Below are 17,513 nucleotides of genomic sequence, written 5' to 3'. Positions count from 1 at the left end.
TGAGATCATAGTAAATACTCGTATTTTTTAGGAACTCTCCGAATGACTCTTGTAACACTGTTTACAGTATATGTCAGAATGATCATTGCACACAAATCTTGTACATTTCTTGCATTTTGTGGGTACTTTATGATCACATTTCCGCGGGGAGCTATTGCAACGTCCACGTTTTGCAGTGGTTGGTGGGACGTGATTTTCCAACTCATGCACTTCCATCAGCCATTTTTTTACCTCCTTAGGAATTGCTCTGACTTCAAGTCATCGTTTTTGGTAATTATGAATAAGTTCAACAGACAATAGCCGCAAGAAATTACGCCTCATGTGAATACGTGATTTTTCGGTATTTGCTCGATGTAGAATGAGTGCATTTATGTCTGAAACATTTATCAGATCAGAGAAGGATCGTTGGTGTCCACTCCTCCTTTAGCGCTGTTGTAATATGTTATTATTTCAGGTTTCTGCTTGTCAATTGATGCTAGGTCAATATGAACTACATGATGCATGGATGATAACAACACAACAGCTTTGTTTGGTTTTGGAACACAAGAAACCTGACCCTCCAACTTCTTCTTCATCAGAACCTCCTTCGTCTTCTACCGACCATTGCGCAATTTGCTGTTATTTCCTATCCATGACTAACTGTGACAAAAAAGACAAAACTCTTAGTAAAACGGAATTTTTTGATAATTTCACTGTATAAAGCTGTAAAAAAGCATATTTATAACAAACATTTATTCACAGAACATACAATAACACAAATATAATTCATAATACACAAAAAAAATATATAAAATAAAAAACTTACCTCTTCCAAAAAAGTTACGTAATTACTCGCACGGGGTCACCGCTCAAGAGCGCCGCGAAGCATCCTTCCACTCCTGTGACTTGGTCACTACCAAAATACAAACTTAGACACGCGTTATGAAGCTAGCGAGGGCGCAGGGGAAATCGGGCCGCGCCAAGTGCTTCATTTTTTAATCCGAAAATGCTTTGACCCCATGCGAGTAATTAAGGGATAAGGGAAACGATTCCCCAGAATAGGTTTCTTAATAAAGTGACGTCAGCAATATGACTTCACTATTATCAGTATAATCATGTTCGTGCTATATATACGTCGCTATACAATTCGTTTGATAATAATAACTTGAATTTTACAATACTTTTATCAACAACTTTAACGTTACACTCGATAACAATATTTAAATGAATACAAATTTTAACGTTAATACTTAAACAATAGTAATGTTAAGAGTCCGACGGGAAACTCATATAGTTAATAAAGACTTCAGAGAGAGAGAGAGAGAGAGAGAGAGAGAGAGTGTGTGTCAGACACTGACGAAAAACCGACTTATATCGACAAGTAATTCAACGTAGGTAGACGAAAAAATGGTCAAGTAAATACGCATTATCAAAGATTACTCCAAAAGTTGTAATCAGATCTCGATGAAATTTAAATGTAATCACATGATAAACATCTGTTTTCGAGTAAATTAAAAAACATCAAAATCGGTACTCACAGTAAAAAGTTATGCGGATTTTCGAGAGTTTCCTCGATTTCTCTGAGATCCCATCATCAGATCCTGGTTTCCTTATCATGGTACCAAACTAGAGATATCTCCTTTGTAACAAAAATAAGAATTATCAAAATCGGTTCATAAAAGATGGAGTTATCCCCGAACATACATATATACGGTCGAATTGAGTAACCTCATCCTTTTTTTGCAGTCGGTTAAAAACAGCTAATCGATTTTAAATTTTCAGGAGTCTCTGCTAGATCGTCTCGTATTGTTGGCGGTGAGGTTACCACCGTCGAGAACTATCCGAGCATCGTGCAGTTTGATTCCAGAAACTCCGTTACCGAAGTGTTTCAACAAATTTGCGCAGGCTCAATTATCACGAATTTACATGTTCTTACAGCTGGCACATGTCTGCGTCCAAGGTGATTATATTTATAACGTTTCTTTTGAAATGAGAGTAGAGGTGACATGCTATACAATATTTAGGACAATTAAGTAGACGCAGGTAGATAAGCATTAGGTTAGTTTAAGCATTTTTTTGAACAGCTAAGATTTCAAATGCTCAAGGAAAATATTCTGATATGTGTGGTCTATTGACCAATGCTTTTAGCGTTTGAAAATGGTAAAAAGTGAAAAAAATAGTAGGATGAAAACCATTAGAAAAGGAAGAGAATACAACGAAAATGAAAGGAAAAATAAGTTACGGGCGATCTGAGGGTAGGGTTTAAGAGTGTACGCTACCTCAAATTGCTTATTTTCCACTCGGCAGGATATCCATATCTTCCAAACAACTGAATATTTAAGTTTGAAATTTATGTATGGTAAAGTTCAGGACATAAACTATCTTTCATAGGTTTCGATAACACGATTCTATAAAATTTTCTCGATACAAAAAAATCACAAAGTTACCTCTATTTTTGTATTAAAACCTTATTATCTCAGTAAATATAGAAGTTATGGAGTTGAGATTAAGCATGGTAATTGAAATAAATATGAAGAACATTTTATATGTTGCATTTTTAAAAAAATAGCTACTGGTAATGTTTGTGGGGAGAAAATACATATAATTCGCGCGATGAACAACCAAGCGCTCTCAATTCTCATGTGTTTTTAGTACGGGTGAAATTTGAATTCGAGCTGAGGTAGTGTAGCCCCTTAAGGGTAAACAACGGCTTATCTCGATTCCCAGCTAAATTACAAGTCATATGGAAAAAAGTTCACTCACTCACTCACAAGTCAGGCAAAGTTGTAGGTAGTAAAAAGATCTACAACTTTACTATTTACACTTTTTTCACATAACCTCAAAATTCACGTGAAAAATTCAAAAACTGAGTTTTTGATTTTTAATATTTATCTTTTACAAGAGTTATTTACGAAATTTGGTGAAAACTTGCCTTTTTATGTCCCAAACACACCTTATTTTTTGATTTAAAATATTTATTTTATCACCTTATTTTGACCTCAATATCGGAAAAATACTTTCATTGTCAATCGAAAATTATCATCTCAAAATATCAGCTGTTAAAAAAAGTCAGTGAGCTTTTAGTTCGTTGAAATCTCTGTTTTCTAACGATGTAAAAATATACACTACTATGTTAAATGTTCTGAGAAAATGCAGTCTCTCTGTGCAACTTAGAGATGCCAATCCGCCATCTATTAGGATTTTATAGTACTAACCGATAATTACACACTAAAGTCGTTCAACATACATTTAATTTTCAATAACAAATATTAAGATTAATAATTGAGATAAAAACTACCTCCCAAGTTAGATCAAATTATATATACTTACAAAATTTGATAAAAATTGTTTCAGTAGTTTCGGAGTTTATCACTAACATAAATCGTGAAACGAAATTTTTATATAATATATATTGCATAATATATATATATATCTATATAATATATATAGATATATACATTATTCAAACAAAATCAAAATTCTTTAGCACCGACAAACAGAAAAAATTATAACAAAGCTCTTGTTCCTCAGGTCTTATGATCCTAGACTTCAACGCATTAGAGCTGGAGCGACTTCCCGAAATGCCGGTGGCGTGATTCACTATATTGATAGCCTTGTCATTCATCCCTACTTCCTTGAGAGCTCTTACTCCAGTAATATAGGTATAGCTAGGTTGGCTACTTCACTAATTTTTACTCCTGCTGTCCAACGCACCGCTATTCCAACGCTGGGAACAGTAATTCCAGACGGTCTGCCCGTTACACAAGTTGGTTGGGGTAGAACTCAGGTAAAATATCACTGTGACGTTATAGCATTTTGTTGGATTGTAAAGATTATTATATTGTAATATTTCGTAATAAGTATACAAAAATTGTATGTTAAGAAATATATTTATTTCCCTCATACTGTCAATGACCGAAAGCAAAGTACTAAGAAATTTAATTTAACGAAATAATTTTATGTAACACAACACGGTACACAACTCACTGAGTACCTTTTGATTTTTTGTTTATATCACACACTCTCTCTTCTTTTTGAACGATTATGGTTTTTGTAATCGATTTCTTTTTTTTTCAGTTTATGGGTGAATTTTCCAATGCCCTACGTTATGTTGACGTCTTAACAGTGAACTTCGAACGTTGCGCTGAACTTTATAGAGGAAATTATGACTGGCCTGATTTGCGGTTTATTGGAGATTTGATTTGCACTGGTCTTCTCAATGTGGATGGTAAAGGATCCTGTTTCGGTGATCATGGTGGTCCATTATTTTATGGAAATGTGACAATTGGAGTAATATACGGAGGGGAAGATTGTGGAAACAGTAATTACCCAGCCCTAAACACTAATATCGCACTGTATACTGACTGGATCGTGGCCAATGCTGTTTAAATGTCTTATTAGTAAATATTTTAAGTCACTGTTCTTATAACTTATAAACAATATGTTTATATAAGTTATGAAATATATGAAAAAATCTTTCACTATAAAATCACTTTAAAATATTCTTTAATTAATAACAACGCAAACAATTATAGTGGATATAGGATATGGTATATTTTTGATTACGTTTTGAAATAAAAATAAAGATAATGTTTGGATCTGCTTTTTATTACTTATATACCTAAACACTAACAGATATTCATCTATAAGTCAATGTAGGAGAAGGATCAATAAGTCAAATGTATGATTATAATGCTTTCTAGAGTACGACATGAAGAAACATTTTTGAAGTGAAACTTTTTTAGGCGCATGAGGGTAAAATTTGTAGGGATGAAACGGCAACGCGTTTTGATGAAACGGCGAAGTTTTTGTTTTTAATTAGGTATGATACCGCCTACTTCGTCCGGTACAGGCGTCACTCGCCTCGTGTCCCGCTTCACCTTGTTTTTCAATTAGTTTTTAATTATTTATATTTTTTATATTTTATTATTTATATTTTTATTTTTTAATTACTTTTTTTTTCAATTAGTTCGCCAAAGAAATTTCACTTATGATATGTGTACATTGTACGCACACACTTTTTTATAATTTAATTTTATTTTATTTAGACTTCACCATTCAATGAACCTGTCAATATCGCTTTGCAACATCATAGCGTCTGGAACCGAAACTATAATTATAAAAAATTCGTGTCGTCAGCAAACAATTAGGGTACAGAAAAATGAAGATAATTAGGTAAATCGTTTATAAACAATGTTAAAAATTAAAAAGAAAGTTCAGTTTTTACGACTACGAAAACTACCTATATAGGCGTAACAACGCATAAAACTAAGTCCTATTGATTTTATTTAAATTTTTTACGAACCGAAAAATAACATTTGGAGTAATTAATAATTCTCACTTTATTAAGCTATATTTTTTGTTTGACATCATAATGGCAAGCGAATACCTGCTGAATTTATATATAATATAACGTAGGTCGACGAAAAAATAGGCAAACAAATAGCTACGCATTATTAGATATTAATCGAAAAGTACTTATTAGATCTCAAATAAATTTAAATGAAACCACATGACACGCACCACCTTCCGATTAAAAAAGAATCATTGATATCTGTCCACGTAGGAAAAATTTCTGAGATAACATACATAAAAAAGTGCGTGCGTCCAAAGTACACATGTCAGAACTGAAAATTCTTTGGCAACTAATTTTTAAGTCTCGTTTTTATTTATACAAATCTAAAGCTTTTTTTTTTTTTTAATATATAGACTAGCGCTTGACCGCGATCTCACCTGATGGTAAGTGAAGATGCAGCCTAAGATAGTGCGCGCTTGCCTAGAAGATGCCTATTCACTCTTGATTTGAAAATACCCAAGTTGTAATTATTTGGAAAAACGGAAGCCGGAAGGGCATTCCAGATTTTTGCGGTGCGTATTAAGAAAGAGGAAGCAAAACGCTTAGTGCGAGATCGTGGGATTTCAACCACGTAGCGGTGCACACTCAAGCGATGCCTAGCGGTTCGGTGGTAGAATGGTGATGGTGGAACCAAATTGTGCAGCTCTTGGGCACACTCTCCGAAATATATTCTGTAAAATACAGATAGACAGGCAACCTTGCGCCGATGTTCAAAACTTTGTAGTCTAGAGTTAACCAGTGGTTCGTCACCGATGAGTCTTCTGGCACGTCGATCCACAGACTCCAAAGCAGCAAGCTGGTACTTGGCAGAGCCATCCCATAAGTGACTGCAGTACTCCATACTCGATCGAACTTGTGCTTGGTACAGAGTGAGAAGCTGTTCCGGTGTGAAGTACTGCCTGACTTTATTGAGGATACCAAGTTTCTTAACAGCAATTTTTGCCTTGGATTCTATGCATTGTCAGAAGTTCATATTAGAAGAAATATTTATGCCTAAAAGATCAATATTATCGGTGATCGGTACAGATACACCCCGGAAAGTCGGAGCTAAAGGGAATGGACTCCGTTTAGCGGTGAAAAGACACGCTTGCGTTTTGAGTGCATCAAATTTGACTAGGTTGGCGTCACCCCAATCGGATACCTCTTTTAAAGCCAAATTCATGCGTTTGTCAGATTATAGGAATGTATGTATGTCTATAGAGTTGTTTCACATTATTATTGTTAATGTTGCTTGTTTATTTTGTTCTTGTTTGGTGTATACTAAAGTGTAAATAAAGAAATGTAATATTTGATAATATAACATGTGGGTAGGACTATAATTTTTTGTCGTCGTCTATAAAACGAGTGTTCGGACTCGATTGGGGGATTCTTGTTTGACACGTCGACCGGTGCGGAGCTCTCGGGGAAAAAGATAAGTATTATTATGTATTAGTTATGTTATACATATGATTATAATGAATAAGTACTTATGTAATAATATTAGTGATAAATTGTTACAATATATTTAATTCATTATACGCTTCTTAAAGATAAAAGTATTTAATTTCACTGATCAGACAATAATTCTTAGATTAATAAAGTATGAATATATTATAAATTGTTTATTATTTATATTTTACTTTCTTTTTCTTAACATCAGAAGTGGGATATCACCCAAATTTACCTACAATAATATGTGTTTTTTTTTGAAGGTTATGGGGCCATTCCAACTACTAGAAGGTCTGATGAAAGAAGCCATTCAAGAAGCAATTGCCTCAAATCGGCGCTCGGATGACATTGTTTTTTATTTTAATTTTAATTTCAATTTCGATTTTTATTTTTCTTTTTAGTCTTGATTTTAGTTTTGATTTTTGATTTTGGTTTTAATTTTGAATTTGTGTTGAATAGGGTGATAATTTGTGATAATTTAATATATTGTATTTTTCATTTTTAATTTAAATTGAATGGAAAAAATTATCCTTTTAACTGATTGAATTTTGATTTTAGTTTTAATTTTAATTTTGTTTTAATTTTAATATTGATTTTTGTTTCTTTATTGATATTAATTCCAGTTTTAATCAAATTTTAGTATTGATTTTGTTTTTAATTTTAACTATTGTAATTTTGAATTTTAGTATTTATTTTAATTTTAATTATTGGAATATTGAATTTTAGTTTTGATTTTGGTGTTATTTTGATTTGGTATAATTTGTTTTGTCACAATTGTTTAAACTAACATAGTTTCGGAAAAACAAGTAAATAACAAAAATATGGACATATGTCTGAATTAAATTATTATTATTATTATATTTACATGTCTTAGACCCCGAGAATAACGACAATGGTGCTGAAGGCTGGTGTCGGAGCATAGAAAAACTTGGTGTTGAATTCAAGTGTACCAGCATCCACTAAGCTGCCACAGCAGGTGCCGAGGAACTAGTCGAGGTTTAACGAAGTTCTCTCACGGACTACGGTACGCCATCCTCAATTATAACCGATCGTGGAACTAATTTTTTAACAGACTTCCAAAAAAGGAAGAGGTTCTCAATTCGACTGTATATGTATGTCACATCAGAACTTTTGACCGAGTGGAACGATTTCGACAATTTTTTTTTTAATCGAAAGGTGGTGTGTTATTTGGTCCCATTTAAATTTATTTGTGATCTAAAAACTACTTTTTGAGTTATATCTAATAATGCGTTATTACTTGACGCTTTTTTTCGTCGATCTAAGTTGTATTTAACCGCATAATTTTCTACTGGATATACCGATTTTAATAATTCTTTTTTTGTTGAATAGTAGATATCCCTAGTTTGGTACCATGATAAAGTAACCAGAATCTGATGATGGAATCTCAGAGAAATCGAGGGAAACGCGAAAATCCACATAACTTTTTACTGGGTGTACCGATTTTGTTAATTTTTAATTTAATCGAAAGCTGATGTTTATCATGTAGTCACATTTAAATTTTATAGAGATCTGATAACTATTTTGGGAGTAATCTTTGATAATGTGTATTTACTTGACTATTTTTTTCATCTACCTACGTTGTATTACTTGTCGATATAATTGAAGTAGTTTTTTTTCGGTTACATGCAAACACAATTATGTTCAAGACAATTGCGACAGTTATTTGATGAATGGCAAACTAGGCATCATATGGTAGCGACTGGTACTCCCCGGGGGAATGGCCAAGTCGAACGGTACGTAGCTACAATAACAAATTCTTCTTGTACCGATGTGTCAGACTGGCCGAGCGTTCTGTGGAAAGTATAACTTTCCTTAACCACTGCTTTACAGCAATCGACCCGCTTTTCACCTATTAGGTTGCTTATTGGTAGAAACTGTAACATTCCGTGTATACAAGCTCAATTAGATGAGGTAATACAAGATCATAATATCATTGACGTAACTGCTGATCGTAGGCGAGCACACCAATGTCTTAATATTGTTGCTGATAAATTTAAAGATCGCTTTGACCAAGCACGTAGAGATAACATGGATTATAGTGTAGGAGATATTGTATATGTAAATCAAGGCCATATAAGATTAGGACTATATTAAATAATGACAGATTCTCGTTAAAGGGTATTAGAAATTTAAGAAACATTATTGCAAAAGAAAAAAATTCGCCTGTGGCCTGGAGAGTGGACTGGGCAAAACGCTGTTGTAGAAGATTTATTATACCGTTCAGCCTATCGCAGTCCACTGCTGGACATAGGCCTCCCCAAGTTCGCACCAGATATCCCGGTCTTCCGCAATCCTCATCCAGTCTACACCGGCAACCTTACGTAGATCGTCGGTCCAACGGGCCGGAGGACCCGTCTACTGCAACAGCCATCGGTCCTGCGACACAGATGATCAGCTCACTGCCACTTCAACTTGCTAATTCTATGGGCTACGTCGGTTACTTTCGTTCTCTAGCGGATAGTCTCATTTCTAATCCTATCTTTGAGAGAGACCCCAAGCATAGCCCGTTCCATTGTACGTTGAGCGACTTTAAACTTGTGAACCAGTCACTTCGTCAGCGTCTACGTCTCGGCTCCGTATGTTAACACAGGCAGGACGCATTGCTCGAAAACTTTTGTCTTCAAGCATTGCGGAATCTTCGAAGTGAAGACTCGACGAAGTCTGCCAAACACCGCCTAGCCCAACCGAATCCTCCTATCGGCCTCCTTCTCGAAGTTGTTGCAGCCTAGTTGGATAGTTCTAGTGTGTTAGGATTTATTATAATTAGTATAAAATATTATGTATTGTTATGGATTATGAATGGATTATGTATTACGGATTATGGATGGATTATGGATTAAGGATTATGGATATATTTTGTATTATTACGGATTATGGATGAATTGGAACCTTAGCTGTTGTATGATATTCACTGGCTGCGAGTGATTAAGCTTCACTGACTGCGGGGTGTTTGATCTGCACAGTAAGGTCTGATTATTGATTACAGCATTATGATTATAAAACGATTATTGAAACTAAGTAAACGAATGTACCTATAAGTATTATCTATGTGATAATTAATTAGTAATATATAATGATATAATAAATAATCACTGTTGATGGGGGATTTTGTAATTGTACTTCGAGAGCGAAGTACTTGTCAGTATGGCCGTGTCAGATTATAGGAATGTATGTATGTCTATAGAGTTGTTTCACATTATTATTGTTAATGTTGCTTGTTTATTTTGTTCTTGTTTGGTGTATACTAAAGTGTAAATAAAGAAATGTAATATTTGATAATATAACATGTGGGTAGGACTATAATTTTTTGTCGTCGTCTATAAAACGAGTGTTCGGACTCGATTGGGGGATTCTTGTTTGACACGTCGACCGGTGCGGAGCTCTCGGGGAAAAAGATAAGTATTATTATGTATTAGTTATGTTATACATATGATTATAATGAATAAGTACTTATGTAATAATATTAGTGATAAATTGTTACAATATATTTAATTCATTATACGCTTCTTAAAGATAAAAGTATTTAATTTCACTGATCAGACAATAATTCTTAGATTAATAAAGTATGAATATATTATAAATTGTTTATTATTTATATTTTACTTTCTTTTTCTTAACACGTTCAACCAGAGCCTCTCTATGCTCAAGAGTTTCAGCCCCACTAGCTCGGGGACTGGACATGTATCTCTCCGTAACAGTGCTGTCGTCCGCGTGTCCAAAGATACCGGGCTTGAGGAGGTCATTAATGTGAAGCAAGAAGAGGGTTGCAGAGAGAACTGATCCCTGAGGGACACCGGCATCAACCGCCTTCAAATCAGACGAGGAGCCATCCAAGACCACCCGAAATGATCGCCCACTCAGGAAATTTGATATCCAGCCACACAGGCTAGGGGGTATTCCGTAAGTCGAAAGCTTACTCAATAGGCTCTCATGCCAGACCCGGTCAAATGCCTTCGAGATATCAAGTGAGACGGCTAGCGCCTCTCCGTGCTTATCCAAGGCTTCGCCCCAGATGTGCGAGGCATACACTAAAAGATCCCCCGTGGACCTGTTACGGCGGAAACCGTATTGCTGGTCCGACAGGAGGTCATTCAATTCAAGGTATGCAAGGAGCTTATCGTTCAGTATGCGCTCCAAACTTTTACACAGTATGGAGGTGATAGCGATTGGTCTATAGTTAGCCGGGTCGGCACGACTACCCTTTTTAGGTACAGGTTGTACATTGGCAATCTTCCAAGCTTTAGAAACCTGAGCTGATTTTAGAGAGAGGTGGTACAAGCGCGTTAGGACCGGAGACAACTCAGGAGCACATGTTTTAAGAACTCTAGCTGGTATCCCGTCAGGACCACTAGCCTTATTCGTATCCAAATTGCGGAGCGCTCTCAAAACCACCGTTTGGTGAATGCATATATCGGACATAGCGAAGTTGGAAGCTGGATGTCGAGGAGGTGAGGCACTACCAGCATCAAGGTGCGAATTTTCCGCTAACAGGTTTGCTAAAAGGTTAGCCTTGTCTGTCGCAGTAATGGCCAGCGACCCATCTGGCTTCAGCAGAGGAGGCAACGAGGGACGGCAAAAATTCATTTCCACCGACTTAGACAGCGACCAAAAAGCTTTACTTCCACACGGATAGGAAGCTAATTTGGCTCCAATGCGATTAATGCGGTCGTAACGAGCCCTTTTGAGAACCTTTTTGTAGGACTTAGCAGCTGAGTTGAAAGCTTTTTTTTTGTAGTTATGTCCGGAGATTTAAGGGTACGGGCTTCAGCCCATGCTGCAAACGCTGAGTCCTTACGGGCTGCAGCTTCAGCACATTCTACATTGTACCACCTAGGGACCCTGACATCAAGCGATACGTCAGCAAATGGAATGAAGTACTCCATCGCCTGACGTATCACTCCCGATATTGCTTGTTCGCAACTTGACGGATCACACGAAGAAAAGCAAGTACTCCGCCAGGGGTACGATGCGAAAAAGTGTCGCATCTCATCCCAATCTGCCGACTTATATCGGCACACACGTCTGGTTCCGGTAGGACTGGCATCCGGAGGGTGAAAGTTAGATATTGACTTTACCACACAGTGATTAGATGTGCCTAAGGGAGCCGCAATTGATACCGAGGACCGGTCTGGGTCAGTTGTCATCAGAAGGTCCAAACAATTAGGTGTGTGGTCGTCAACGTCGGGTACTCGTGTTGCTTCTTGGACCAGCTGGGTGAGATCTAGCGACAGGGCAAATTTGAGCGCCTCTCTCCCGGCATGGTCGGTATTTTGGTATGGGAATAGCCAGTCCTGGTGGTGAGCGTTAAAATCCCCCAGAAATACCATTTGGGCAGCTGGATACCGACGTTGGACCACATCAGCCGTCTCACTGAGATAGTCAAACATTCGAGTTGTCTCCCGATCACCGCTGTGCGACCGATAGGTACAGGCATACACAATCCACACCCGTGTCCAATAAACACCACATGATGAAAAGGTTAGGTATTTCCAAATTACGCAGACGCTGGCAGCAGACATCATTACGAGCATACATACAGACGCCAGCGCGAGATTTAAAGTTATGCTCAAGCGAATACCCAGGATACTGCAGGTACGCTACGTCTGCTGGACTACCGATTTGCGTCTCTGTAAGAAAAAGTAAATGCGGCTTCTCAGTCTCCAGGTGATGGTGGACTGCAACGAGATTTGAGTGCAATCCTCGTATGTTGGTGAGGTGCACTTTGAGAGAGAGGAGGTGCAGCCGCTGTTTAACTTTACTTTTATTCTTGTACTTCATTGTGGTCAAGGGGTGAATAGGAGGGGAAATGGTAGTTGTACGAGGCGCTACGTCTATAGACTCCACGATCCGTACAGAAGCCACACTAAAGAGGACTCGACTGGAGACTGCGGGGACGCCCGAACCCCCCAGGAAATCGCCATCGGGTCCTCTCACCGGTCGCCAACCGGCACGATGGAAGCCATCCCTGGATTTTTCGCTAGGTGGTGGGGCAGCCTTTCATAGGTGGCGAACCTACTAGTTGGGCCCCCTACTGCCTGCGGTCAGCCAGCGGTGCACCGTGCTTCGGATCCCGCTACCCTCCAGGTCGAGACGTCCGGCGCAACGACTACGCAGATCAGGATCCTGTCACTAGACGCAGCGCAACTGTACATACCCATTCCCCTATAATTGGCTATTACGAGCATCGTTCCGGAACACGAGGCGCCTCACGGCACGACAAGTCGTGTCGCAAGACGAGTCATTTGGCGGCGCGTCTTTGCTCGATGGGTGGTCACACTAGCCACGGCCGAAGCCTGCCACCTATGTTACTCGTTTTGCACCACCCAGGGGTCACGTGTAGGGTAAAGAGGGTTAAGACCTGACTTGGTACATCCTACGGACGCGAGTAACTGCAACCCCCACTGCAGCTTTAGATTTCCGTTCGAGCACCATCTAGTCAGTTTGCAATGTAGTAGTATTGACATGAATTTAACAACCTTTGTAGTTTCTATAGTACACGCTAGGTGGCTCTACCTACCAAAAACAACATTAACTTGTTTCTAATTTTTCGACAAAATATTGCCGTTACATCAAAACGTTGAAAAAAAAGTGTTATGTTACTTACTGTTACTTTCGGACAAGCCTAAGGACTTTTGCTAGTGTAATACATGCTTTTTTTAATCTTACAAATCAATTTAAAAAAAACCTCAGAACTTTTTACTAGGATTTCGATGATTCTCTTTTTAATCGGAAGGTGCTGCGTCTCATGTGGTCCCATTAAAATTTAATTGAGATCTAACAAGTACTTTTTGGGGTATATCTAATAATGCGCATTCGCTTGATTATTTCTTTCGTCGGCCTACGCGCGTTCTACGTGTGTTTGGTGGCGACACCACCTTGTTTTTTTACGTGGGGAAAATCCATCATGGATACCCTCTGGCGCCCCGGCGACGCCACCTATCTGAACCTAATAAGACATCAAATGATGTTACGCGTTCAGTTCGTATCCACTAGAGGGCAGTAGCAGTTATTTTTTTAAATAACTTTGATGACTTCTGATGTCTGTGTTGATCGGGTGACTACTTTTTAAATAATTTTTGATAACGCGAATTAACTTGACTATTTTGAGTCTACTTACATTGTATTGTTGTTGATGTTATTGAAGTCGTTTTTTTTTTCGTTTGTGAGCAAACACAATTTTATTTTGAAGTCGTTTAATCACTAATTACTAAATTCTAAAAAAGGTGTATTGTTGAATAAGGTGTAATCCTAATATTGAGATTAAGTAAATAAACAAAATTTTTTAGTTTGAACTTAGTTAAAACTTTATTTGTAACTTCACATACTGCACAGTAAAAAGTCTATATAGTGACAGCTGCTTAGAAAGTGGCGCCATCTGACGTTACAACATTTAAGAAAAGTAAGCAGGCAAAGAACAGCTAAGATACAGCTTATTATTAATATTACATTTTATAAAATTTTATCCAATAGCTAATTTTTGAACTATCACTGCGTATTTAATTTATAATTTTTTTTGACCACCTGTTAAGTTGCATTTTCTTACTTTCGATGTAACTGAAGTCTATTCTTGTATTTCCAGAAGCGCTGAACTGATTTAGCAGCCTGACTGGGGAGCAGCCCGACTGGAGTAGTACCTCGACCTTACAGAAGATCACACCAAAATAATACTGTTTTCAAGCAGTATTGTGTTCCTGTTGGTGAGTAAGGTGACCAGAGCTCCTGGGGGGATTGGGGATTAGCTCGGCAACGCGCTTGCGATGCTTCTGGTGTTGCAGGTGTCTATAGGCTACGGTAATCGCTTACCATCAGGTAAGCCGTACGCTTGTTTGCCGACCTAGTGACATAAAAAAAAATACATATTAAGTTATCATTAGATTTATCTTAGCAGCCCAAGTGTTCTTAAATAGGTGACGTTAAAAAATATCAAACATGGCGGCTGTGCGAAGCCATTGTAGATAATATTTTTTTTTTTTTTCGAATACTACAATATGGATTTCAAATTAAAGGGCTCAATACAAGGATTTCTTAAAGGTATATCATAATTATTATTACCGCCAAAAGTTTAAAAAATTTGGACTGCTCTTTCCCACGCCTATGCCAAGCAAGCTGCGTGCCGCGCTTCTTCCTTGCCTCCTAGGTGACAATCAACTTCGAGGTAGCCTTTCCAATAAAAAATAATTATCAAATTCGGACTCCTCGTAAAAAAAACTTTGCTAAAGGCAAAAGCTTACTTTGCTTTGAGCGCAGTCAGATCTCTTTCCGGGATTTTTTTCGGCGTTTTTCCGAGTGATTCAGAGCTTGCTGTGTACCAATACAGATATGACTTTTATGATCAACTAATCGCAATTTATTACAATAGATTATTTTTATTGTTATTGAATGATTACTATTATATAATTACTGAGCAAAACTTGAGTGACGCAAATTCGCCTGTCAACAAAACTGTTAGGTTTCTGTAAAGGTTTTTAAATTGTACCTATTATATAACCGTCACAATCATTTAATAATGATATACTGCACTGCATAGTTAAAAACATATTAGAAATATATACAAACAATATATTAATATACGAAACTATACTCCACAAAAGATATCCAAATTTAAATATAGTTTAAAGAATCTTATTAACTCGATAGGGCTTATAAATTCGGGTTTGTTGCATCAGCTGCTTGCCAGAACTAACCCAAGAAAAATCTCTGCCATATCCCGTATATCCAAGATATATAATATTATATGTGAGAAGGTGGATGTTTTTGATGATAAAGTACCTGCCTTCAAAAAAGTTGTTTTGGGATTGTTAAGGGATTAATTACTTATAAATGATGTTTATGTTTGCTGTTTATGTTTATTTTTAACTTTACTACATCTATTTTTAATTATACTCATCTATATTTCAATTTGTAGATATAATATTTTTAATAATACTAGTGTTACATCTCTTTTTGTGTATGTTGTGACAACTTAAAATGTTACGCATTTAAGCTCAGTTTTTTATGTGAAAATTGTAATGAAGCAACAACTGTTTGTCCAAATGAAATAAATAAAATAAAATAATGGAATTAGTAAAGTAAAATACACACACATACAAACACACACACACACACACACATATATATATATATATATATAGATATATATATATACATAGCCAACATAGGCATTTCACTTCACTTCACTTCAGCCTATCACAGTCCACTGCTGGACATAGGCCTCCCCAAGTTCGCGCCACACATCCCGGTCTTCCGCAATCCTCATCCAGCCTACACCGGCAATCTTACGTAGATCGTCGGTCCAACGGGCCGGAGGACGTTCCACACTGCGTTTGCCAAGACGCGGTCTCCACTCTAGGACCCGTCTACTCCAACGGCCATCGGTCCTGCGACACAGATGACCAGCCCACTGCCACTTCAACTTGCTAATTCTGTGGGCTATGTCGGTTACTTTCGTTCTCTCGCGGATAGTCTCATTTCTAATCCTGTCTTTGAGAGAGACTCCAAGCATAGCCCGTTCCATTGCACGTTGAGCGACTTGTGGACCAGTCCCTTGGTCAGTGTCCACGTCTCGGCTCCGTATGTTAACACAGGCAGGACGCATTGCTCGAAAACTTTTCTCCCGAAAACTCGTCTTCAAGCATTGCGGAATCTTCGAAGTGAAGACTCGACGGAGTCTGCCAAACGCCGCCCAGCCCAACCGAATCCTCCTATCGGCCTCCTTCTCGAAGTTGTTGCGGCCTAGTTGGATAGTATGGCCTAGGTAAATATAATCCTGAACAACTTCGAGAAGGGTACCATCGACCGATACCGGTATCGGTATGACTTGGTTGTTAAACATAACTTTCGTCTTATCCAAGTTCATACAGAGACCGACACGTCGGGAGGACTCGTTTAGGCCGGCCAGCATTTGGCCTAACTCATCCAGCGTCTCCGCAAAGATGACAATATCGTCGGCGAAACGAAGGTGAGAGATGAATTCACCGTTGACGTTGATGCCCCGTTCCCCCCAATCCAAGGTCTTAAAAACATCCTCTAGCGCAGTGGTAAACAGTTTCGGTGATATTACATCCCCCTGTCTTACCCCGCGCCGGAGGGAAATAGGTCTTGTTCTTTGGTCATTGACATGAACGGTCATCGTCGCCGCGTCGTACATAGATTTTAGTACCTCGATATATCGCCAGTCGATATGACATCTCTCTCGGTCTCGACAGAGTCGAAGGCTTTCTCGTAGTCCACAAATGCCATACACAGCGGTTGATTATATTCTTCCGTCTTTTGGATAATCTGCCGAACAGTATGGATGTGGTCCACGGTGCTGTAACCATTTCGAAACCCAGCCTGCTCTGGTGGTTGGAATCGTCGAGTCTTCTGGCGAGACGATTCGTAACAACCCTCGAAAACAGCTTATAGACGTGGCTCAGAAGTGAGATCGGTCTGTAATTCTTTAACAGAGCCTTATCGCCTCTCTTAAAGAACAGCACCACCACACTCCTGGACCACGCCTCCGGCGTCGTGGTACCTCGGTGGATGACGGCGTTAAATAGGCATTTAGAGCAGGCCATACTCTCTAAAACTAACCATAAATCATATCTAGCATAATCCAGCGGATTAAGATCGGGGCTAGATGACGGCCAGTCTCCAGCTCTGATGAAGTCGTTGGTTTTTAACCGAGGCTGAGTGGATCGAGCTTTACGGCCCAGCGCCAAGTCTTGCTGAAAGAATCATTCTTGGTTAC

The 17,513-nt window shown here is 38.0% G+C and overlaps 2 protein-coding genes across 2 annotated transcripts; one reads left to right on the top strand and one right to left on the bottom strand.

Moving 5' to 3' along the window:
- The first annotated feature begins 358 nt into the window (after positions 1-358).
- Positions 359-4,577, top strand: LOC123663966 (trypsin, alkaline C-like). The gene is made up of 4 exons (XM_045598603.1): positions 359-404; positions 1,762-1,939; positions 3,511-3,766; positions 4,057-4,577. The coding sequence occupies exons 1-4, from the start codon at positions 359-361 to the stop codon at positions 4,366-4,368; spliced, it is 792 nt and encodes a 263-aa protein (XP_045454559.1). The 3' UTR covers positions 4,369-4,577.
- Positions 4,578-8,469: 3,892 nt separating this feature from the next.
- LOC123663965 lies at positions 8,470-12,562 on the bottom strand. The gene is made up of 4 exons (XM_045598602.1): positions 12,363-12,562; positions 11,544-12,193; positions 10,866-11,493; positions 8,470-8,575 (listed from the first exon to the last, which is right to left on the bottom strand). The coding sequence occupies exons 1-4, from the start codon at positions 12,560-12,562 to the stop codon at positions 8,470-8,472; spliced, it is 1,584 nt and encodes a 527-aa protein (XP_045454558.1).
- Positions 12,563-17,513: the final 4,951 nt, after the last annotated feature.

The sequence above is a fragment of the Melitaea cinxia genome, chromosome 21 (assembly GCF_905220565.1).
Source record: "Melitaea cinxia chromosome 21, ilMelCinx1.1, whole genome shotgun sequence".
NCBI classification, from domain to species: domain Eukaryota; kingdom Metazoa; phylum Arthropoda; class Insecta; order Lepidoptera; family Nymphalidae; genus Melitaea; species Melitaea cinxia.
Note: the sequence above shows the minus strand (reverse complement) of the source record. Positions and strands in the feature narration are given on the sequence as shown.